This window comes from Dysidea avara, chromosome 1 (assembly GCF_963678975.1).
Source record: "Dysidea avara chromosome 1, odDysAvar1.4, whole genome shotgun sequence".
Taxonomy (NCBI): domain Eukaryota; kingdom Metazoa; phylum Porifera; class Demospongiae; order Dictyoceratida; family Dysideidae; genus Dysidea; species Dysidea avara.
The window spans coordinates 5,658,944-5,684,110 of NC_089272.1; the positions used below are offsets into that span (position 1 = coordinate 5,658,944).

Here is a 25,167-nt window from a genome sequence, read left to right on the forward strand (position 1 = left end):
GATATGCATTTTTTCACATTTGCTGATACCGATTATTTGCCTATTCCTGTAACCGATATGCCGATATTTACCAACATTCTTCAATTCTTCAGAACAGAGGAGGAGGAGCAGAATGTATAAACTGCATTTGTAATGATGATGTAATCAATGTAATTAATTACGTGGGCGGCCGACTTTTACAATGTTTTATACAGTTTTGCTACTATCTCCTTTCATGGAAAAGGAAGCCAAGTAGTTATAAAACAGCTAAGCCAGCTTATCAAACAGTGCTTTTAGTGGGACTACAGACCCAATGTGAAGAGTGATCAACTAATTGCGTGGGCGGTCGATAAATATACACAGCCTACTATAGCCTTGCAACCATACTTGTGCAAACAAACAAGCCAAAACAGTTACAAAACAGTTACAACAAACCACTTACTGCTACATTCACCACCTTCTTTACTTTCACCTGTTCATTGCCGTCAATTTAACGATTGATTGTGGGTTTTGTTTAATCGGCAAATTATTTCCACTTCATAGCCGATACCGATACTTGTAAAATTAATCAACCGATTATCAGTGCAACAGTATTTATGATGCAAGTTACAGAATCCAAATATTGTGTTCCAGTACTGAGATATGAACTGTTATGTGAAAAAGTGTAGTTTGTGCCCTCATGCCCTATTTTCGCAGGCCTGGTCACATATGTGACTGTCTCAGCAAAAATATGACTTGGTTAGCACAACTTCCAATTCTTTTTTATTTTCTCACCATTATCTACATGTGCAAGGAATAGATCACCAACGTTTCAGCATTTTGTGGTGAATAGTTTTGGAATTATACACTGTAGCATTAAACAGTAGACTATACTGAAATAAACTGCAGGTGCTTATATTAGCAGCTATTACTTCTATTTATGTTTGTGTACAATGTTGGAATTTGACTTAAAGGTTCACCTTGGATTAGCAATCAACAAATGTATAGTTCTATCCCTGTAGTGACTTATGCATTTGGAAGTTTAATTAAAGAAACTAACAACAATCTTGCTTACGTTCACTGCATCATAAACAAAAAACACATGTCACACTCATACTGTTTGGTCTATGGAAGCAAAACAATATTTTTAATTCTCCATAAGCAGGAAAATAAGATGGTGTATACTTTTAAGGTGGCGTTAAAGCAATAACGTGCATTCTTGACAACAATCTGCTGTGTCTCAATATGGTCTCAATTTTAAGACATATTAAAAGCTAGTACTTAATTTTGCATGGTAATAAACTACACATACAGGAATCTATCACTCGTAGAGAGCATAAAGCGTAGAACTGCTCTCAAGGCAAGAAATTGGTGGTACTTAGTGGACCACAGAAGACGCATTACCTCTCAGTAACCTCAAGTTTTAGCTTCAATACTTCACATGATGAAAGCATACTATTACAAGAATCATTCTACATATCAATAAGTGGAAACCATTTGCAAGTCGAAATATATGGCGTTTACAAGCAGATGAGAGCCTTGTTCCAGCATTCGCACCAAGCGAAGAAGCCATAGAATGGATATATGATATACTGATGTGTAGAATTATTGAAGTTTCATGGCTGTTCAACCCATATCTACAAAGAAAAGACCATGTTTGTAACAGGCTGTAAGGTGAGTAGAAACAAATAATAATTATTAGTGGAGCTTGTTTTCACATTGTCAAGGTTGTTAATTTAAGGTGAGTTACATTCCACCTGAACTGTGTAACAGCAACTGCTTGTTGTTTTTGCTAACAACTCACCTGTTACTCCTGTAGTGGGGCTGCTAAGTCATATGATCATTCACTTTGTGATAAAAGCACCAAATTTGGTGTGGTGATGCTTACACATGCATTTTCATTTTAGGATGGGTACCATTAAAAATTACAATGGTGAAACCACCATAATTAACATTTTTGAAAAGCTTTGAAGTAAGGAAACCTTACAAACGTACACTTCTTATCTCTACATTCATGCAACATATAAATGAACATGAAAACACATGTTTGTGTGTAGCAAGAACACGTTTATAGTAAATTGTCTGTATTTTTCAGGATGATCATGACCATTAGTAGGTAACAGCAAATACCTTGGTTCCGTTGTGATCCCTATAGCAAGAGAAATTTGGAATTTTTTGTTTCGTGCCAGTGCTCCCTAGGAGACGGAAGACATGAGTGTTAGTCTGCCTTGCATTGGTAAGTCATTTGCTATCGTTTTTTCTTATTTTGCCTTCACCCTGGTCATAGGAAGGGTCTGGAAAACAAAACCTACCCAGCAATGGATCCGCCTGTTCATAGAGAATGTAAATTTTGTCTTGATAGAGGACTGCATTTGTAACTTATGACTGTATAATTAAACGGCTGTAGTCTATTTTCCGTATTGTCACTGTACAGGCCGATTTTCCTGTTGTTTGCCACTTTGTAGTGCAAAACTTCAAGGCTTCTAGAACTGAACCTTTGGTTGACCATTCCTTTGGCTATCTAAATAAAGAAAATGTAATAATGGAAATCGAAAATGTGCTAAGATAATGTGGTTCTTGCCGATCCAGTCACATATAATGTTTATCTAGAAGCTACAAAGTTAAATTCAAACCAAATGTGACCGGATTTCACATAACAAGGCTTCCACACACACAAAAGCAAACTTACAATTTTACCAGAAATGGATTGCTGGTCTAATACACTATCATATTTCACACTGTACTTCCTTCAGCACTGGCAGGTCTGGTTTCCGTAGCAGCTTTCTTCCGACCCTGTCAAAGCCACAAGTGTGAGATTGGCACCATTAAATGGCCATGGCTTTGTGATAATGGTGTGTAGTGAGCTGGGACTTCACAGAGAGCTCGCCAATAGTGTTCTCAGTCAATTTGGAGTAATTTGAGGGCCATGGAGGGCCATGGAGGACCCAAACTTGGCCTCTGGATTCCAATCGTCTTCTTACTTCATTTTATACCCGTATATTAAGACCACCATCCACCCCCACCCTCCCACCCTATTACTACCCCCACCTTCCCACCCTATTACTACCACCTGTGATATTATTACCCGCTCGAAAAAAGCTGCTCAAAACAGGGAAAATTTTGGGTATCAGAAATGTATACACCCACTCAGTGATAGCTAGTGAACAGACGAACAATTGGTGCAAATTTTGTTTGCACAGCGGTAGGCACTGGGAAGTTATTACACAATGATTCCTTAAAATCGCCATATCTCCTAACAAAGCTTTGTGCGTCGAAGCCTTGTTTTGTCAAATATCTTAAACACACTAACAACTCACTAGAAACAGAAGCTCAAGCAGGAGCTTACTTTACTATCTGTAAACTGTTGTGCACTGGGATATAAAATAGGTATAATTGCAGGGCCATAGCCAGACTTTTTATCTGGGTAGATTCGTTTAGAAGAAAAGTGGACCTTTTTATATGACATGATTCAAATTATATTATGGTGTGTGTTCGCATGCTGAAACTAGGGGGGTCTGGGGGCATGCCCCCTCAGAAATTTTTTTGAAAATAGATGCATTTCAGTCAATAAAAACAACAATTTTTTTAGGTAAGCTGAAGACCAGCTGCATGGATGATATCTGGAAAAATATCTCTACTGCTACTGTAATTATACCATCTGCACATGCATGTATCTAAATATAATATATTAGAATGTCACAGTGAATAAGAATGGGAAAGGTTGAGCACTCTCCCATGATCAACAGGGAGGGCAGTGGAGCAGAACAAAGGGTGTCTTAAACAATGAAATTTACACATTGCATGGAGTTGAAGCATGGATACTATTCGTGGGCTCTGCATCAAGGAGCTTGTCCACCATAATCTTATATTTTAATGAAAGCTTCTACATGTAAAATAAGTAGCTAATGTAATTGTGACTGCTCTATTAAAGTGATTGTTCTATTAGAGTGGTTGACTGCTTTATTAGAGTACCTCGATCTTGCATTGCATTTAATACAAGCACAGAATTACTTACTCGGAGCACTTAATTTAGCTTATTATTAGTGGTATCTAGTAAACTTTAGCTAATGGACTTTTGCTCCTGAAGATTTGGACTTGTATAGTAAAATTGTGGACCTTTTTGGTTAAATTATGCACCTTTTTGCTAATATTGTGGATCTTTTACTGAAATTGTGGACCTTTTTTCCAAGAGGGCGGTTCTACAGAACCCCCCGGGACCCCTCCCCTGGCTACGGGTCTGAATTGGATAATACCATTGTTGTTACACTCATCCTCAACTTTGCTCCAGACTTGCGTAGTAGCAATGATATCATCCTCATAACAACGGCATTTAACTATAACATATTGCTCACCTTACACAAAGTCCAATTGTAATACCCACAGAATTATTTGTGACTGGATTTGCAAAAATGTACCTGTTTTACACACAAACTTTGACCCATCTTTGAAGTTTGAAGCTTCATAACTCTTTGATCATAGCATATATTTGCCTGAATTAAATGGAACTAAAATATCTGGCTGCATTTTGATGCTAAACGCAAGTTAATTAGTGTAGGGAGTGAAGTGTTACATCGTTTTGTTTGCCTGTGTGGAAAAGATACCCTTTCACAAATCTGGTCACATTTTGAAACATATGTATGTGTAATCTCTGGGTGATGTTTGTGTTATAAGTTCTAAAAAACAGTGCTTGAGATTGTTAGCCTGAAATTGTTTATGTAATAGTCATACAGGTGCACCTGCGAGCGATTTTGTTGATATATCCACCTAAAGCGTGAGGGCTAGAGCTAAGGGTATATAGATCAGCAAAACCCTTTACACTTGTGATATATGTGATAAATATCACTCTAGGTACACTTACCTGATAGGTGAAAGAACTTCAGAGCACTCATCCTGTATCTTTTGTACATCATTGTTAGTGGTTTTAATAGCTTAGGCTAATAGCCATTAGAACATTGTTCAGACGTCATTATGTTTGCAGCACCACAAATATTGCAACTGTGGGATCCAGTTTTATTTTATTTTAGTATTTTGTACTACATTAAACCGTATTTCTGTGTATTTTGTACTACTATTGTGACAGCAAGCTAATATAATTATACTAAGTAGTTAGGACTATAGCTCACCTATTTAAATCTAGTTTTCTACTCTGTGCTGTTCCATGATTTTCTCAATGGCTGACATGTGGTGGGTAGAAATATGCCTCCACGCATTGTCCAAATGATTATTTTACTGATAATCCATCGTTTAGTAACTGTCAACTAGTTGAAACTTCGCTACTACTGACACATAATTATACACTCTGTGTCACTCAATGATAATGAGTCAAAGCATATCATATCGTTAACTGGTTGGGCATCAAAGCCATGGGCAAGCCATGTTTCCATGGTGTTACTCAATGTGGGCTTAACTCTGAATGGACACCTTTGTATGTCCACGTTAAAGTGATATACTGTACGTTGTATAATACATAACTCCTAAATAAAGTTGCATTATAATTTGAAATCCTGGTGAGTATACGCGCATGGCTTGCTTGTGACAGACTCTTTTTTGATAGTTTCTAAAGTCTTACACACATTTTCAACTGGTTAAGCAATGTTATAGCAAGAAGTGTGATGGTGAGCATAGTAATCATGTTACAAAATTACATACAGCAGTTTGCAATGAGCTTGGCATGCCAATATAGTCTATGGGTTATGCAAAACTTCTACATTTTCAAGAGGCATTGATAAATAATTTACCGTTAGATCACTTCTCATAGTACAATAGGACCAGGAAGGCAGGCAGCTATAGTGCAGAATTGCTGTGCTTCGGAGAAGGAACTATTGATATATGCATGAGTGAAAATTTCTTCCTGTCAAGATACCCATGGTGTAGTGCACTGGCTTTTTTGGTTACATGACACAAGGTAGTGTGTCTTGATGAATTAATAAATATTTTTACACTGTATGTGTTAGTTCCGATGATCATTAATTTCTTATAAAGCAGTAGCATTGGGTAACTGAACATCTTTTCTTAAAGAAGTAACACATCAACTTGTTTAAACTTTGTTGATGCATTAGCAGTATATGTAGTGTAAATGAGGTGGCACCATTTAAAAAGGATCTTTAGAAAGTCATGGAGGAAAACCAAATTACTTTAGAGCAGTTGTATAACTGTGATGAAACATGTTTGTACTATTGAAGTTTGCCCGCTAAAACTCTTGTGGCACAATCAGAGAAACAAGCTGCTGGGATGAAAAAAACAAAAGGAATGTGTGACATTAATGGGTTGTAGTAATGCTACAGGAACCCCCCAAATTTCCACTGATGTTTGTGGGCTAGGCTGCCAACCATAGGTGTTTTAAACATCTAAACAAAAAGGCATTGCCAGTTGTTTACTACAACCAAAGGAATGCTTGGGTTGATTGTAAATTGTTTTACGGATTGCTTTTATTACCATTATATTCCAGGCATTAAAAAGCATTTACAAGACTAAGGCCTTCAAGTCAAAGCATTACTGTTACTTGGTTATGCTTCAGCTCATCCTTAAGCTGGAAGTCTGACGGGTGATGATTGCTGTATAAAAGCTATGTTTCTGCCACATTCCAGGCATTAAAAAGCATTTACAAGACTAAGGCCTTCAAGTCAAAGCATTACTGTTGCTTGGTTATGCTTCAGCTCATCCTTAAGCTGGAAGTCTGACGAGTGATGATTGCTGTATAAAAGCTATGTTTCTGCCACCCAGTACAAAAGCACTGACTCAGCCAATGGACCAAGGTGTACTTGGGGCTCTGAAGAACAGGGACAAAAGATGTTTTGCTACACAACTTACTGTTAGAAGATAAAGATGGGCAGTCAATGGTTGAGTATGCCAAATCCATAAACCTGAAAGATGTAGTTGATATGGTGGCTAGTGCATGGGATGGTATCCCTGCGTCAACTTCAAAAAGATATGGAATAAACTGTTGAAGTTTGGAGAACCAGAGAAAAATCAAAGAGCCACTGATACAGCAGCTACTTTACACACTGAGTCTGAGGAAATAGACACCACTGCTGAGAATGATCATGCTGCATACCAACAGATGTTGCATTCTCTAGTCAATGATATATCAGATCAGGAGTTTTCTGAATGGTAGGGTTAAGGTTCTGATGATGCAGGATATCAGTATAATGCAGAAATAATCAATCAAGTCACCACCACTCCAGATGAAATGGTGGAAGGTAACGATGGTGATGATGCTTCTTATTCTCAGCAAGTGGCCACATGTGAAGAAGTGACTATACTTTACAAGTATTTAACTAGGTATAAATGTCAAGATGAGTGCACTGCTCCATCACTAATGGTGTTAAAGAATGTTAGAGACCTAGCTGCACAAAAGCGTTTTAGTAATGCTAAGCAACTTACTCTTGGCACTTACTTTCATTCAACCCCAAAAACTTACCTATATGTATACACTGTACTGTAAAACTTGATGTATGTGAAGACCACTTATATACTTATTTAGTCAATAAAAATAAAACACAGTGTTAATTGATGATTTACAAATCTGAACATTTTAGTAATTTGAACAGCCTTTGATCCCGGGGGAGTTTGGATTTGTGAGGATCCACTGTAATTGTATCATCATCACTGTTTACTTCTCTGCTAGTGAACTGCCCCTTGAACCTCTTTGGCACAGTCATCTTCCATGGGTGGAGATAGCACTGGTTGTCTAGACAGGGCATCTGCATGACAGCCATTCTGCTTTGCCTTACAGATGATATCCACCAGTTCACGACTAGCAGTCCAGTTGAAGGGTGTTCCTTGTTTTGTTAGATGGTACAAAGGTTGAGTGATACTGGCATAATTGAGGATGAACTGCTGACAATGAGAGGTAAGCCTTAGTTGTTTCACAGTGTTAAGGATGGGAAATTCTCTGACAGCATCTAAATTTGTCGTGTTCAGTTTCAGTCCCTTAGGTGTCACAATGTGGCCAAGGTACTCTATCTCCTCACTCATGAATCTGCACTTCTTGTGGTTTAACATTAAATTCAAAACCTTCAAACAATTGAAAACTTTCACCAAATGTTCCAGGTGAGCCTACAGGGATTGAGAAAGTACACTTACGTACATCATCTAAATACAATGCTACAAACTCTTCTGCTTCAGCCATCAGTCCAGACTAAGCCTTCTGCATGAGCCTTGAAATACTGTGGGAACATACATTATTCTGAAAAGCATCACCTTGAATTCATGTAAAAGCCTTGATGCGTGACAAAGGCGGTCTGCTCTCAGCTTCCTTCCTACACTCTGATTTGCCAATATCCTACTGCTAGCTCTAGAGTAGTGAAAAACTTAGCCTTAGCCTTTCCCAAATTATCAAAGAGATCATCTATTTTTGGGAGAGTAGCCTTTGTTACAGAATTCAAAGCATGGTAATCTACACAAAAATGTAAGCTACTATCTCTCTTCCTGACCAATACTACAGGGCTAGCCCATGGACTCTCTGAACACTGTACGACTCCCTTCATTTTGCATCCTACTAAACAGATTAGCAATCTCTTGTCTGGCTGTATAGGGAATTCTGCATGCTGCATGCTTCTTTGGAGCTGAATTTCTAGTGTTGATGGTGTACTCAACTAAACTAATTTCTCCTTGCTCCTCCTCTTCTAAAGAGAACACTTCATGGTGAACAGTCAATCTCTCCAATAGTCTTTCCCTCTCCTCCTGTGATTGAATTGGATTAGCATCACACAATGACTTCAGTTGCCTTCTCCTCCACTCTAGGTTCTCTTGGAATAGTGCTTCTTTATAGCACTGCTTCCTTCATCAATGCCAGGTAAGTCTTTATCCACCTCATCACTGGAAGATACAGTCTGAACATGCGAGTCTGTAATCATATCGGGAGAATTAACTGTACTCACCTCATAGGCAATTTCTAACTTTTCTCCCTTCCTTAGCACTTGGTTAGTCTTGCCAGTGTTTAATACCACAACCATTGCTGTTCCATCCTTGCTTGCATCTATCAGGGAATCTTCAATACATAATTATATCAACTAGCCTAGAGACAGGTTCTAAAAGTAACGTACCTTCCTTACCATCGGTCTCCACTGGCATAGCAGCCAAATTTCTGGCTGGCAATCTAACAGTTTGTGTCAGCCTGATATTACATTTAGGGGTTTTACTGGAGGCTGACTGCTTCTGGTTTGTCAAGTGGCTTAACATCGGGGTGATAATGAATAATCCCCAGCTGCTGGTAAACTGACTCAGACAATAGTAGTTGATCAGATGCTCAGTCTTCACATACACAGTGGTGTGTACCTCCTTGTCTTTGAAGCTGATCGTGTAACATTGATCTGTCCATCTAAAACAGTGAGCAGTCTATTGTAGGAATAGGCTTGTTTATCAGCAGTCTTAAAATCTTCCTTCTTGAATCCAGCATCTGCAACTATTTTCTTAAACAAATCCACACTGATAATGGTGATGTCTGAGCCTGTGTCTATTATTCCAGTTACAGGTATTCCCTTGATTTTAATGATAGTACTCTGAAAACCACCATCATCCATCTTAGATGTAGTTTGGGCTGTGATTGTAGCTGGAGTCATAAACAACTTACCTACAACTTTTTCAAAATGACTTTCTATTGGTAAGCTACATCTCAAGTGACTACTTCCACAAAAAAACTCTTGTCTTCTTTGGATGACTTGTCTTTCCTTCACTTTCAGACTTCTGAGCTTTACACTCATTTGCCAGATGACCAGGGCTGTTGCAGATGTAACACCTGAGCTGATGTTTATTGGATAGTCTGTAATTAACTCTCTTGGTATCAACATTGTATACAGATTTCCTAGTAGGGTTTTCCCTCTGTATCTTTTGTGTACTTTTGTTGACCCTTACCATATTGCTGTCTATTTTTCAATTCTGCTAGCCTCTTTTCTTCATTCCTAGCAGTTAAGGGTACCAGACACAGCAGCTACTTTACTCTGTTCAAAGTTGAGGCCACTTTACAGCTGATCATAGAAGAAAACATTTCATGTCTCTGAGGGCATCCTGTCTCTACCTGAAAAGTACACTCAATGTGTCTTATATAGTCAGTTACAAATTCTGAGTCTTTCTGAACAGCATGGCAGAAATCGAATGCAGCCAATGTCTAATTACCTGGGTCCAGATGTGCTCAGGGAGCTTGGACAGCTATCTGGTAAGTGTTGCAATGCTCTTGACTCAGCAGGTTCCACTCCTTAAGTGCTCTGTTTCTGAAATACCCAGCCAATTGCATCAGAGTTTCCCCCCTCTTTCCACCTGTTCCACTTGGCGGCTCTCTCCAAAGTTGGCAGCCAATCATCAAATTATATCTCTGGATCTTCTGCTGTGAAGGAATCAATTGGTGGAACCTTTCCTTGTGGAGGCACTGCAGGCATACGTAAAACTGATGTAGTGGGTATTAAGGTAGGAGGCAAACTTGCTAATGATGTACTACTGGTCTGAGTGATTGAACCACGTACAGGTAAGTGTGAAGGTCTCCTGCTGTCTCTAATAATGTCTGGCGGCTCCCCAATCCTTGATTACTTGGTAGCTGAGGCCTGAAGGTGTCCCCAAAACTGAACAATGTGGGTAATGCATGGCTTGAAGCTAAACCACCATAAGACAGGCTTGACACAGTCTATAACACAGGTAAGTTTGACAAAGAATCACTCACTCTTGGTAAGACTTCACTCACACTAGAGATACTGGAATGGGGGTTGGATTGTATTCATCTCACTGGCCAATGACACTGCACAAGGATCACCTCTTGTCTCATCTGAGCTCACAAATGCTAGTTGACAGGGATTGGTGAAATTCCTTTACCTTCTCACAGTTTGTCTACTAGAGTTGTCCTTCTCAGCTTGAAGTTCTTCAATCAACCTCACATTCTCTGCAGTCATGAGCTGTTGCTGTTGCTGTAAGGACTTGTTCTCTGACTGAACAACTCCTCTAATACAGTCTTCTCTTTAACCAAAGCACACTTAACAGCATTTAACTAACTTGATTTTTCTTCTAAACACAGTTTTAGGTACTGGATCTCTTTTGCAAAGCTTCCCAACTGCTGTTGCAACTTTACCTCTAGTTCTGACAACTCTTTGTCATAGCCTTCATCTCCCACTGAGCTTCCTTTAAATTCTATAACTTGTGTTTTTGTAAACTGCTCCACTTTGACCTCTACTAAATACTACTTGCTAAAGAAGGGACTGTGGAGTTAGTCCAAATACTTAACAACAAACCTTGTAAGGAGAGTTTCTCTGTCCCATCTTCTTGCTCATCCACTACAACTTGGATGCTAGAAGGATTCTTGGCCATTGCTTTTAGTTTTTCTTCTAACATGACCCTCAAGTCATCACCAGTAGCTCTGGGAAGGAGTTCTAAGGCAGTTTCCAACTGTTGCAGTGGCATAGCATAAGTCTGTTAGAGTTCAAGGGGAAAAAACTTCCTTCTTAAGTCTTCCTGGGTTGCTCATCCAAGCATCTTCTTGACCTTCTCTAAAACAAGCTATCTCAACGTGATCACCAAATGTAGGATCACTAGTTTGCAGCACTTCAACTCAGCCTCAATAATCATTAAACTCCCCTAAAAACAGTTTACAGTTTTTTATAGCAATACATGACCTTACAAAATCTTGTTAAAATTGTTTACTGATTCCATTGTTTGTTGTTTTGTAAGTATGGGCTACTTGTCGGTTCTGGAAATTTCAGTGATGCCAGGTGACCTCATTATGTTATCAGGGATACCCTTATGTTTATGCCTCATTAAATCGTCCATGCTACAATAGATTGATTACAATTGTGACCAAATTTTGGAAAACCGTCGATATACGCACAATAGTACTTTTGTAATAAAACGCATTTAAAAACTAAGGGTAAAAATGCAAGCTCCCGAAAAAATTATGCAATTTTTTTTGCCTCATTATTGGGCGAATTAAGCCTCCAATGCATATATCCACGGCATCATCGTGTTCGCCTTTTCATAGGGAGTACAAAAATCTTTGTTTCATCTCCATACACGAAAGGATTTCAAAGTTACAGATGTTTGTTTATGTTACAGTGATGAAATAATTTACCGACAATTGTTTTTCAGTGTATTTGCCTTCCTTCTCGAACACAGTGGAGTAAACATGCACTATACCTTGGTGGATGCACAAATTCATGGCGAACACAATGAGCAAAGATTCGATTCTGTATGCCGTTGTATCAGTGAGTAATGATGGTATATGGAAGTACCTGTAGATTCTTTTCTCGATAGCTTCTGTACATATTAATTAATTTACTCGCCCGGCTGTCTAGTGGTGTATTTCCAATGCTGCTTAACTTATGAAGCTGAAACTTAGCTAGTCCATTCCTCTGTCCCTGTAGAAAACAAAGAACAAATAAAATGCATTTTGAAATTGGGCGGATATCGACAGTTTTCTAAAATTATGTCACAATTAATGATTTATGTAATAGTCCATGCAACATCATGATTTATGCCATGTTAACTCACAAAGTAGATCACAGCACACAGCAAATTTTCAATGAAATAATAATTTTGAATTATTTTGTTAATAATAATCATTAGATGCATATGTGATAACTACAAATGATTAATCTAATAATACTAAATAATTACAACTCAGTACATATAACATAATATGTGTCCTTGATACATACATAACTACACTATAAACTATTTTCATAGTGTTGATGTCATATTTGTATTATCTAGGGATGGAGACCACTGCATGTAGCAGCTTTTGAGGGAAGTAGTCAATGTGCAGCATTACTGATTAGTAAATACAAGGCTGATTTGTGTATCACAGATGGTGTAAGTTGTTTTCACCATGTGACTCTCAAGATATTATAACATGGTTGGATAGTATGACATGAACAAGGCCATTACTCTATGGGTTTGGTCTATACAAGTTCACAGAAAAATTTGGAATTTTTAACTAGAGTAGGGACCATAGCACATCGATAAAAAGTACTGAAACAAGCTGGAGTAGTACACGATATTAAATCACAGTCAAACAATAAGAAGTGTTATATTCCTACTGTGCACAAGATACTATAATGGAAATGCACAGTGGGGCTATAACACTTTTTATTGTTTTACTGTGATTTAATATCGTGTACTACTCCAGCTTGTTTCAATACTTTTTATCAATGTGCCATGGTCCCTACTCTAGTTGAAAATTCCAGATTTTTCTGTGTACTTGTTTGTTAACTTTTTTTGTAAATAATTATTATAACTGGTGGGCCTACGCATACCACATCTGAAATGGCACCGCGCACCCCAATTATCATCTGAAAAGTGAAGTATTCATTTTCAGCTATGTTCAATGTGTTATGCAGCATTTCAAATCAAGAACTGTTTGAAAAGCACCTCTGCAATCCACGCATTCTGAAAGAAAGAAGTGGTGCTACGCCCCAGTTACGGTACAAACCAGAGACAAGTTAAATGTGTTTTGCATGTGCGTTTGACAAAAAAAAAACACGTCTACACATAACCTTGTCTGACAAAACGCGTCTACATTTGTTTAATGCGTGTAACAGCAACTAGTAGTGCATTACACTGTAATGGTCTGTGGTTACTTAACAGAGTGCTAAACAAAGTATACAGCTCCTACAGCAGCTATGGCGAGGTATGGCACTGCTGCACCGACTATATACGTACGTATGTATGAATTGTCACCACCAAGTACGTAATTTGAATGACTATCAAAATGGCTACAAATATCAGTGTCAGTTATATAGAGTTGATCAGCTATATTAGTATACGTACCTTGTTTATTCTCCAGCCTTTTCCTCACTGGCTAACTACTACTATCTGGTATTCTCTGTGACACCATGCATACATAACCTAAACGGTACATGGCGCGAAACTTGAAATGGGTAGATAGTTTGTTAAATAATGTACTGTTAATACTTGTGTTAGTCTTCTACTGTTCATTAATCAGTACTAAACTGAATAAAACGACGTGCAAAATCGAATCAGCACTGTCCTATTCTTCAGATGCATACGCATTGTTAGCGCATGGCGCTTTGTACACAACATGGTCTTGGAAAATACAGTGCATGTCTGTACATCCCAGTATGTAATGTCAGCCAGTGTTTAGCCACATCTCCAAAATGGCCATGGCCGTTCGTTGTCTGGTGCTCAGGTTCATGATGTCAGTGTAGCTGCACTTCTCAGTTCGTAATAGAAGAAACCGCTTAGTGTGTAAGCTAATTCATGCATACATTATCTGTGGTACAAGAGCCCGTGTGATATGTGTGATTCTCACAAAAAAAAGAAGAAAAAAACACGTGTGCACGCAGTAGCCATAAAGGTTACGCGTTTAGACGCAAACACAACATGCACACGCAAAACGCATTTAACTTGTCTCCGGTTTGTACCGTATATCAATTATTGTCTGAAAAGCGTAGTATCCATTATGCTTCTTTGCTGGCTATTTTCAACCTGTTACACAGCAGTACGAATCAAGAACTGTTTGAAAAGCACCTCTGCTATCAAAATAGCCACTATGAAAAATACGGACATTTTCCGTTACGAAGGGAAGCCATCATGTGATATCGCTTAATCGACACCTTTTACTGTCAGCAAAGATGAATGGAACACAAAGGAGGACACTGGTAAGTCCATGAAGAATGCATTGTATGTACTGTGGTATGCCAAAAAGCACCTGTCGGGCTGAAGCGACATCGAACAGTGAAAATATCAAGCCTATAGCCTTAGCCGTTATTGAGTTAAGCTTGTCTGAAGGAATCAGTCTGTTACTCAGTCAGTCAGTAGAAAATTCCACTAAATATATACAGTGGAACCTGTCTATAATGGTCACCTTGTGACCAGATATATATGGCCTTATATACAGGAGGCTGTTATAGAGAAAACCTGTATAAGGTGGTCAGCATCATTTTAGTGGCTATGACCATTGTAAATGAGTAATTATTATTAAGAGACTCATGCCAACCACAATGCAGTCTGAATAGTACAGAAAGGGTAAGGTGAGTCTATGAATGTTGGTTATAGCTATCGAATACACTTAAGCAATAATGCCTGATAGATTATATAGTATTCCTTAAAAGGCAGGAAGTGTGATAATTGTGCATTAATTGAAACGGTGCTGTGGTACCAGGCAATTGGCTTAACAATCCACCATAAAAGGTAGTGACTACTATACGAAGGAGAAAGTTGCGTATACAGTGATTCATAGACGAATTGTTCGTTATACGCGTTAGACAGGTGACCGCTTAATGCAGATCACAATGCATATATTTGCATGGGAAAATATTGGGACCTCTTGACCATTATGCAGAGGTGACTGCTTAATCCAGGTGACCATAACACAGGTTCCACTGTATATTTTTGTAAATTTCGTAGCAACTTGTTGAAAATATTTCAAGTCCATTTGAAAACTTGTTTGGCCTTAGTTTTACCTAACCAATACTGCCTCATCATTGTCACAGAAAATTGAGGCTGGTTTTTGGGTGATGTTATCTCGTGGGCCACGCCTACTCCTATGTGGTCCCTACTATACAGTACTATTGTACTGTATGATATTAGGGTTGTGTAACAAAGCTGACCTCACTTTAGCAGCACCACCTGACTTTACTGAGTTTACTGTTATTGTACATGTAAAACATTAATTTGTATTCACCTGATGATGTAACATAGTCATCTGATGTTGTAGTATAGTCACCTGATGTTCTGGTATAAAAGGTGTATGCTGTTTTAAATCATTGGAGTCTTAAATCATTGAGTCTTGAAGTAGTTCTGTCGCGATAAGCTCTGCAGACGAGTTTTGGGGCACACTGGGCAGGCAAAAACCCTTACATTTGGAGGTCCTACTGAGATAGGAGTGAATGGACAAGACTTAACTTACTTTACTGGAGGAGACTCCCTTACAGACAGTGAGCAATAAGGCTTTGGCTTAGTCCATAAATTGGCCATAGTGAACATTTGTCAATTAAGTTTAGGACAGAAATGGAGCTTTCAGGCAACAGAGAAGTTTATCCTCTGATTTATAGGTGTATTGACATTGAACAATGGCGTTTATTGGCTCAATCTTTAGATTTACCTGTCACTGGAACCAGCCCTGACCTTCAAGTCATGGTGGAAGGGAAACTAAAGGAACTGGAGCAGGATCCTGCAAATGTGGAACTAGTAATGAAGAAAGTTTCAGACAGACTACAGAGGTTAGAGCTACATGATGAAGGTGGAGCATTCCTTGAAGTTTCAGTGCCAGATAGACGCCCAACTTTAGCTCCTGTTAGTTCTTGTCCCTCATTGGCAAGCTCAAGGGAGAGTGTGTTGGATGAACTTACTGACACAGGATTACGTGAAGCCTTGGAGAATGCCAATGCTGAAGTTTGCTCACTTAGACAGTTATCAGAGAAACAGAGGTTAGCTTTAATGGAGTGTAAGTGTTTGCTTTCAGACGCTGAGGAGAAAGCAACAGAGCTGGCCCTTAAGAATCAGCAGCTGACCAAGCTACTTGCTGAGACTGAGACGAGAGAGACAGAGCTGGCTCTTGAGAACCAGCAGCTTACAGAATCACTTGCTGGAACTGAGGAAAAGTTGACTAAATTAGTTTTTGAACGTGAACAGTTAGGAAAACATTCTTCAGATTCCAAAGTGGAATGTCTTAAACATGAACTCCTACAGGCTAAGGTTAGAGTTAAGGAGTTGTGGAAACACATGTGTGATCAGATCCGTGAGTTTGATTATGCTTTTAGGAGAAGGACAATGAACTAGAAACAGACAGGAACGAAGAGTGCTGTGACTATGTCGCTTGCAACTGAGCAGACTGTGCTGTCTGGACACTCTAGCAGAGCCACTAATGTTAGCGGGCCCTTACCCTCCTCTACTATTGATCTCCACAGAGATACCTTGTTTCCCAATCAAACAGATTGGGTTCTTCCTCAGCATGTAACCACTGTTGTTGACAAGCCTGCCAGCAATGGAGTCACAACGTCATCTAAGCTACTTGGGTAGTCTCATATGCCACCAACAATGGAGTCAGGTCCACCTTTAGAGGTACCCCCAACCAGTTGTTTTACCTTTTGTGTAATTTCATACAGGGCTACCTAGTATTGTCTCTAGTAATCCTGCAAGGACTATGTCTACAATGATGCCCTAAGTTTGGAATGTGCCATGCCCTGGGATGCACATGAGTACTGCTATCTCTAGTAGCCCTTCAGTAACACAAGCAGCTCTCCCAGTCTCATTGAGTGATACTTCAATGCAGCATCGAGGTAAAGCCCCTCCAATAGATACTTTCACTTGGGAAGATGCTGAAACCCGTTTTGATGATTGGCTACCAACATTGGAAAGAGCTGCAGCCTGGAATAACTGGACTGATAGTGAAGCGCTTATGCAATTGGCTGGATATTTGTGTGGTAGAGCTTTACTTGAGTGGAATCTGATGAGTCAAACTGAACATAATACTTACAAGTTAGCTATTTCTGGATTGAGATTATGATTAGATCCTAGCAGTAAAACATTGTGAGCTATAGATTATAGACACATCACTCCAAAGGAATCTGAGAGTGTTTCTGACTTCATCAGAAGGTTGAAATACACATTTCAGCATTTCAGCTGACGTTTGGTCATGACCCTATTGTATGTCAGCAGAAACTAGAGATGTGTTACTGTATGGTAAACTACAGAATGGCCTGTGAATTGATCTCGTTAGTAAAGCTACAGCTATCTCTGGAGCCCAAGCTATAAAGTGCTTTGCAAAGCTGCAAAAAAATGAGGAGAGAATAGCTCGCAGAAATGAAGTGGAAAAAACAGTATACTAAAGAGTTTTCATACCCACAGACTAACACAAATAGTCGACGGCAGGATGCAACAACAAAAAAGGGTGACAAGAAAAACAAATTTCCATTTCAAAGGCAGGTTAGATGTTATGTGTGTGATAGTCCTGATCACCTTGCTCGCGATTGTAAAGCTAGCAAGAGTGAGAGTCATGGAAGGAAAAACTGGGTAGTCAGAACTGAAGACAAACCCATAGAGATATCTACAAACAATTTTTCAAAGTTGGTTGATTCTTTTTTCCCACCCATTGAGGCCTCAGTGTCCACAGTCCAAGGTAAGGAAGTTACGCAGATTAAGAGCATTGAGGTACAGATTGAGGTACTACCAATCAGAGGAATTACAGATACTGGCTCTGACATTACGATACTTAGTGGAACTGCATTCCAAGAAATTTTTACAGCTTGTGGAATTAAAAGGGAGCACCTGATAGAACCGCTTGTACTTATGGGCGCCAACCATTGAAGTTGGATGAACAACTGGACTTACGGATCAAATTTGGTGAGAAGTCAATGTGTGAAAAAGTGTAAGTTAAGTTAGATGCACCTGTTGCATTGCTACTTTCTGAGAATGTGTGTTGTAAGCTAAATATTGTTACTTACCATCCTGATGTCCAATCAGTTCTTCCAGCTACAGATCGGAGTAAGGTGAAGAAGAGAAAGAACAAGGAAGCCCGGATCAGTCTTATCCAGACTGTTCACTTACCTGCTGATAGTTCAGCCTTGGTTCAGGTAGAAGTTAAGGAGTCAACAAATACTGCTTACCTTATGTTGGAACTTGACCAGTCCTGGCATGACACACTTATGGTAAATGATTGCCTAATAAGGAATGATGGAAGTGGTAGTGCATCTATTATTGTGATTAACACTAGCTATTTACTCAGGTGCTTGAGGAAGGTATGTGTTTGGGGAAGGCCGCTAAAGTTGATCTGATTCATTCCAAGGCAGATGAGATTGGTAGTCATCATTCTGAAGGGAAGGATGATTTGTGTGTGATGAATGTTCGAACTTTTTCAAATGAGCCCATTCACTGGAGGAAGCAAGAATTAAGGAAACAGGTGAAATGTTCTTCTAATTCTCAGGTGTTGTCTTTGGCAGAAACGGACAAGCTACCTACCACCCTAGAGGAGTATCATCACATGTTTTCAATTGCTGAAGAAGAAAGAGCAGAGACCAGTCTGGTAGAGTTCAACATAAACACTAATGGTGTGACTCCTATCAAGCAAGCAGCACAACGAGTTCCATTTGCAGCTTGACAGGAGATTGTTGTACAGCTGAGCAAGATGCAAGAGGAAGGAGTTATACGGGCATCAAAGAGCCAATGGGCAAGCTCCATAGTGTTAGTAATGAAGCATGATGGCTCATTAAGATTTTGTGTCATTTATAGAGCATTCAATGCAATTACCAAGCCTGAGGTGTTTCCGCTGCCACGGATAGATGATCTGCTAGACAAATTGGGTCAGTCCAAGTACTTCACAACGTTAGATTTGAAGTCTGGCTACTGGCAGATTAGAGTGGGTACTTCTAGCTGGGAGAAGACAGCTTTTGTGACTCATAGAGGATTGTGTGAATTTTGTGTTATGTCCTTTGGCATCAAGAATGTGCCTTCTGTTTTTCAAAGGTTCATGCAGAATTTGCTGTTGGTTTAAAGAAGGACACTGAACAGGGATTTGTGGATGTGTATTTGGAGGACATTATTGTGTTTTCCAGAACATTCAGTGATCATTTGATCAACCTGTAAAGAGTATTTGAGTGTTTGAAGGAGGCAGGCTTGAAACTTATTCTAGAAGAAATGTAGGTTCTGCTGTTCAGAAGTGGAGTATTAGGACTTCTTGTCACTCCTAGTGGTTTTAAACCCAATATTAAGAACATAGAAGCAGTGAAAAACCTTCCAGTTCCTACAACATTGAAAGAGCTTAGAAAATTTTTAGGGTTAACATCACATTACAGGAGATTTGTCAAAGGCTACTCGTCCTTAGCACAGCTGTTTTATGCCCTAACAAGGAAGGATGTACTATACCACTGGACAACAGAATGTGAGTCTGCCTTTAACCATCTCAAGTCTTGTTTAATAACTGCACCAGAACTTGTATACCCAGACTTTGACAGGAATTTTGTACTGAAGACGGATGCAAGTATTTTGGGATTGAGAGCGATTCTATCACAAGTTCAAGATGTTGGAAAGTTGCATCCCCTAGCATATTCTAGTTGCTCTCTCTCAAAGTCTGAGAAGAATTATCTAGTTACAGAATTGGAGACGTTGGCAGTAGTATGGGGAATCACCCACTTTCGGTATTACTTGGTATGGACATCAAGTGACTGTTTACACAGACCATGCTGTGGTAAAGGCAGTATTGGAGACCCCTAATCTCACAGGCAAGCATGCTCAATGGTGGAGCAAGATTCATGGTAGTGGTGTTGGAAGATTAGAGATTATACACAGATCTGGGAAGGAAAATTGTCATGCTGATGCACTTTCCCATCAGCCCAACTTACTTGCACCTGAAGAAGAGGATGAAGAACTAGAAGTACAAGTAGCCAAGATTGCCTCAAGCAGGTTACCAGAAAATATTGTTGATCTTCTAAATAAACAGCCCACTGATGACACAACTGATTCTAATAGTTTTAGTTTACAACAGCTAGTAGATCCTGAGCTGATACTGTATTTAAGAGATGGTGTGTTACCTGAGAATGGGCAGCAGGCACAGGAGTGATCACTTTAGCACAGAGGTTTACCATGTCAGACAATATACTATAATGTTTGAATTCTAAGCAAGGAGAATTACCTCAGATAGTGGTCTTACCTAACTGAAGAAACAGCTTATACAAGAACATCATTCTGGAGTCCTAGTTGGTCATTTTTCTGGTCCACGACTTTTTAAGATGATTTCTAGAAGGTGGAGGTGGAACCAAATGTATAATGACCTAATGGATTATGCTAGAAGCTGCCCTCAGTGTACTAGTATGGGAAGATCAGAACAGAAATCAATTCCACCCCTGAAGCCAATTGCTGTTGATCATCCCTTCCAGATTGTTGGAGTTGATATTATGGAACTTCCTCTAACCACTAGGGGAAACAAGTATTTAATAGTTTTTCAAAACCTATTTACAAAATGGCCTATGGCGTTTCCTACACCGGATCAGAAGGCTGAAAGAATAGCTCGACTATTAGCAGAGGAGGTTGTACCACTATGTGGAGTACCAGAAGCCGTATTGTCTGATAAAGGAACTACTATTTTGTCAACTTTAATGCAGGATGTTTGTGGGCTACTAGGAATTAAAAAGTTGAATACAACTGCCCATCATCCACAGTGTGATGGCATGATAGAGAGGTTAAACAGAACATTTAAAGCAATGCTGTGGAAACAGGCAGCTAAGTTTGGATCTCAATGGGACACTTACCTTCCAGGGGCTTTATGGGCCTATCATAACATGCCCCATAGTTCCACAGGTGAGAAGCCTTCTTATTTATTATTCGGCTTTGACTGCTGCTCACCAACCAAAGCAGCACTAGTGCCAACCACTTCTCGCCAGCTTGTTGACATCAGTGATTATCGAGAACAATTAGTTGAGATGCTTTCTTCAGCAAGGACTATGCCAGCAAAGGCAAATCGGGAAGCTCAGCATAAATACAAACATCAATATGACAAGGTAGCTACCAACCCAAGGTGCAAAGTTGGGAAGCTCAGCATAAATACAAACATCAATATGACAAGGTAGCTACCAACCCAAGGTGCAAAGTTGGGGACTGGGTGTTTGTTTATTTCCCTTCAGAGGAGACTGGAAAATTACGCAAACTGTCTCAGCCTTAGCATGGCCCTTTTCGAGTTATTTCAAGGGATTACCCAGATGTGACCATTGTTAAAGTGTATTTCCCAGATGATCCACCATTACAGGTTCACCAAATGAGAGTTGAGAATTGTCCATTGTCATTTCCTTGTGCATACTATTGGTATGGAAATAAAAGATCTAAACCTGGACAACTACCCAAGTGGGTAGAAAAATTAGAGTCAACCACAACTAGAGATAACTGGTGAATCAGCTGAAACAGTACCTTCAAAGAAGAAGAAATTTAGAAAGTGCAAGTTAGCACCAAGAGGCACAACCAGACTATCATCGATTCCTCAAAATGGTTCAAGAAGTTCCCCATACAATTTACGGAGCTGGAAATCAAATGACAACCAGAGCTCAGGGTCGAGCTTAATCATTGGAGGGGATGTGTAACAAAGCAGTCCTCACTTTAGCAGCAGCACCTGACTTTACTGAGTTTACTGTTATTGTACATGTAAACATTAATTAATGTAGTCACCTGATGATGTAACATAGTCATCTGATGTTGTAATATAGTCACCTGATGTTCTGGTATAAAAGGTGTATGCTGTTTTAAATCATTGGAGTCTTAAATCATTGAGTCTTGAAGTAGTTCTGTTGCAATAAGCTTTGCAGGCGAGATTTAGGGCTTACTGGGAAGGCAAAAACCCTTACAATTGAGATAAACGAGCTTCATTCAGCTATGTAACTTTCGGATGTTGCTGTACCCCACCATTGCTTTGTTACCATGAATACTAACTTGTTAAACCAGTTACACAGGTATTGTTCCTTGTGCAAACTGCTTTTCCTTTTTTGTGTAGTTGTAGCTTAAACAATAGTTATGCTGGAGCTACAGTATAACAAAGTGTAGGAGTTTGTACTACAGTGTACAAACCCCTAAGAACCATCGATTATGTTCATTAATTGTTGACATGACATGACATTTGTAACAAAGCTTCAACACTTCTTTAACATTTTCAAAAGAAGCTTTGGTGGATGTTTCTGTACATTCATTCCAACCCTACTATATCAAATTGATGTATAGTGTAAAGTTACATATTGAATAAAGGTGAAATTTACCCAGTTCACTGGTTCACTTATTAATTGACCAGGGTAATGGAGAAAGAAATGGTACACAAAGGAGAACAAGTCCATGATACGTACACTGTATCTGCTGTAGTTAACTTGGCAAAAAGGATGTCTCAGGCTGAAGCAACATTAAGAAGTTAAGGATGTAGCCTTAACCATCATATTCGAGTTTTGCTTGGCTGGAGGCAGTTGTGACCTGCTGAGCAAAAACCAGTCATTTTTTTGCAAATTTCTTGAATTCCATTGTATTACTTCTCTGGTATCCATAGTAACAAAGGTCTGGAGTGGAGAGCTGAAGTTTCAGCCTTTAATAATCTAGGAGTTGTAGTGCTAGACCATTGGAACAGGAATAAATGTCATTTGTACAGCAACAATATAGCAAATAGATTTACACACTGTAAATGCAGTAGTGATCACAACACACTAACACTAGTGTGGTATTGTTGTCCAAGCCGACACATCCTTATAAGAGTAATATGCACACCATATTGGTCACACTAATAATAGTATAATCATACATGTGCAGCTGAACAAAACACTTGTGCATTCAGGAGAGGATGGATAGCACGTGACAGCTTTATTATCAAAGTCAACCACTTGTCATTAATGTCATAGTATTATTGTGAAATACTAGACAGATGCTAAAAGCATGAGGGGTGAGCCTGATGATAAATCAAGAGTATACATGAATAAACTGAGGGTTGACAGGCAATGGCTAAATCTGTGTTTAACTTAGTACAAGAGGCTTAAGTACTTTTAATTTTAATGGCCTGTTAAATTGCTTACAGCCAGCTAGTTGTACATTATAAAACACTTGCAGAACACCTTATGCTTATGTTGACATTTCATCATCACAGTTGATTTGATCAAAGACGGATACGAAGAAAGTCTGTGGGTAGAGTATCAGTTACATGGGAACAAACAACTCTTTAGATGGACATGGAGTATCAGTGAGGACAATAATAAACCAGCAAGAAAGTTGTTATGATGAGAGGGTTTGTGGAGTCATAAGGGAAGAAGAGGATAGCTAGTTGTGGCAAAAGATGACATATGAGTGCATTGAAATGAAGAGCTATATATAGCTTTAATAATAGTTAAATAGTTATGAATTTAATCCTTATGTTGTATTATTGTTGTGTGCTTTATCAATTAAAAATTATAAACACCTGCGCATGCTCTGTTTTTGGAGCAGGCTCTTATAGTTTCCTGTACCTGAAATATGAATTGCTTCTTCTGTCCTGCTTTTCTCTTCTTCGTATACTTATGACGTAGCCTCGTGACGTGTCAAGATGGATTCGAACTGTTCCAGACCGTTTTTTCTCCCTACCCAATGACAAAGAGAAAAAATAAAGCAATCTGGCCACACGAGAGTAGTAAACTGCCTTTGTGTTGGTATTCCACTCGTGCGAAAATTTTTAAGCAATATCATGACGTACCAATTGTTATAAGCTGTACCAACCAAATATAGAATGTCGAAAAGATGTACCAACTAAATATAGAGTATTAGTAAACTCAATTCGATATTCTCCGTGACATTAATCACCGTACCAACCAAATATGGAGCATTAGTAAATTTACTCCATTATTCTCTGTACCTGGAACAACAGTATGCAAGAGGATCGAAGATCACTCCACAGGTTATGGAGAGAACGTAATATCATATGAAGTAAGCAATTTGTGTCATTGTACTGTGTTTCTGACAATAACGGCCATACCAACCATTTATGGAAATGATTCATTTTTTCTCGTAATTATTAGTGCATGTGACCACCCTATGTAGACTCGCTAGTGTGGGGCTCACTCAGGCCAGCCCCAATTACATCATCTGCACTTCTTGTAATTCATGTTACATTCCTGGAATGTCAACAATCTACAAACATTACACCACACCATTAGTCAGTCAGCAACTTACTGCTTTCAAATCTCTACTTAAACATTGTTTTCAAAATGTATGTAAAACCTATATCACCAAGCCAGACATGGGGCCAACTACATGAGTATTTATACTTACGTAAGTACACTTTAGTACAAGTTTGAAAGTACTTGTACTTTACTTTAATACTTTCTTAATTACTGCAATGTACTTGTACTTATACTCAAGTATTTTGCCAAGTGATTGAGTACTTAAAGTACTTTTAAGTACTGCAACCATTGTAGTTTGTACACAGTGAGGGTCAATGAAAATGAATTTGATGAGGTTGTAGTTTTCAACTTCATTCGTACTTTTACAACCTTACTATGTATCATGTAGTCACAACCATTTGTTTTTCTGGTTGGAATTCTGGTATAAAACAATGCTGTTGTTTATATTGAGAGTAGAAGAGAATGGTTGACAAAAATCTGAAAGTACCTGTTGTCCTTGCAATTCCTGAAGTTTGAGGCTGTAAAGCTACATGCAACTACTGTAACGAGGGGCTTTTTAAATTGGTGGTAGCACTTGGTAAGAAATTATATAGTGCATGCATCCTTCTATGTCAGACACCACTCCTTGTGAAGAAGACAACTCAACTGTGATAATTGAAATTACTTT

The 25,167-nt window shown here is 39.0% G+C and overlaps 2 protein-coding genes and 1 long non-coding RNA gene across 8 annotated transcripts in view; 2 read left to right on the plus strand and 1 right to left on the minus strand.

Annotated features, from left to right (window-relative positions):
• The window catches only part of LOC136254613 (uncharacterized), a 522,347-nt gene that overhangs the window by 250,952 nt on the left and 246,228 nt on the right, over positions 1-25,167 (minus strand). The gene's annotated exons all lie outside the window — the stretch shown is intronic.
• LOC136254295 (uncharacterized) overlaps positions 12,649-25,167 on the plus strand; it is an 86,773-nt gene continuing 74,254 nt past the window's right edge. The window contains exon 1 of the mRNA XM_066046963.1: positions 12,649-12,747. The gene's annotated coding sequence lies outside the window, so the exon portion shown is untranslated. The remainder of the gene's footprint in view (positions 12,748-25,167) is intronic.
• LOC136254367 (median body protein-like) lies at positions 14,351-23,840 on the plus strand. Of its 5 annotated transcripts, none has more exons than XR_010700454.1 (5): positions 14,351-16,593; positions 16,659-19,077; positions 19,126-21,389; positions 21,455-22,328; positions 23,495-23,840. XR_010700454.1 is itself a non-coding variant. In XM_066047052.1 (4 exons), exons 1-2 carry the CDS (start codon positions 15,907-15,909, stop codon positions 16,722-16,724), a joined length of 753 nt encoding a protein of 250 aa, XP_065903124.1. In that variant the 5' UTR covers positions 14,351-15,906; the 3' UTR covers positions 16,725-21,389; positions 21,455-22,328; positions 23,495-23,840. The 5 variants fall into 5 exon arrangements, 3 of the variants coding, with proteins under 3 accessions (XP_065903124.1, XP_065903134.1, XP_065903116.1); XR_010700455.1 differs by having other exon boundaries at positions 16,659-18,545; positions 18,623-21,389; XM_066047052.1 differs by having other exon boundaries at positions 16,659-21,389.

Coding starts and splice junctions, on each gene's coding strand:
- LOC136254367 (XM_066047044.1), top strand. CDS start 15,907: ATGGAGCTTTCAGGCAACAGAGAAGTTTATCCTCTGATTTATAGGTGT.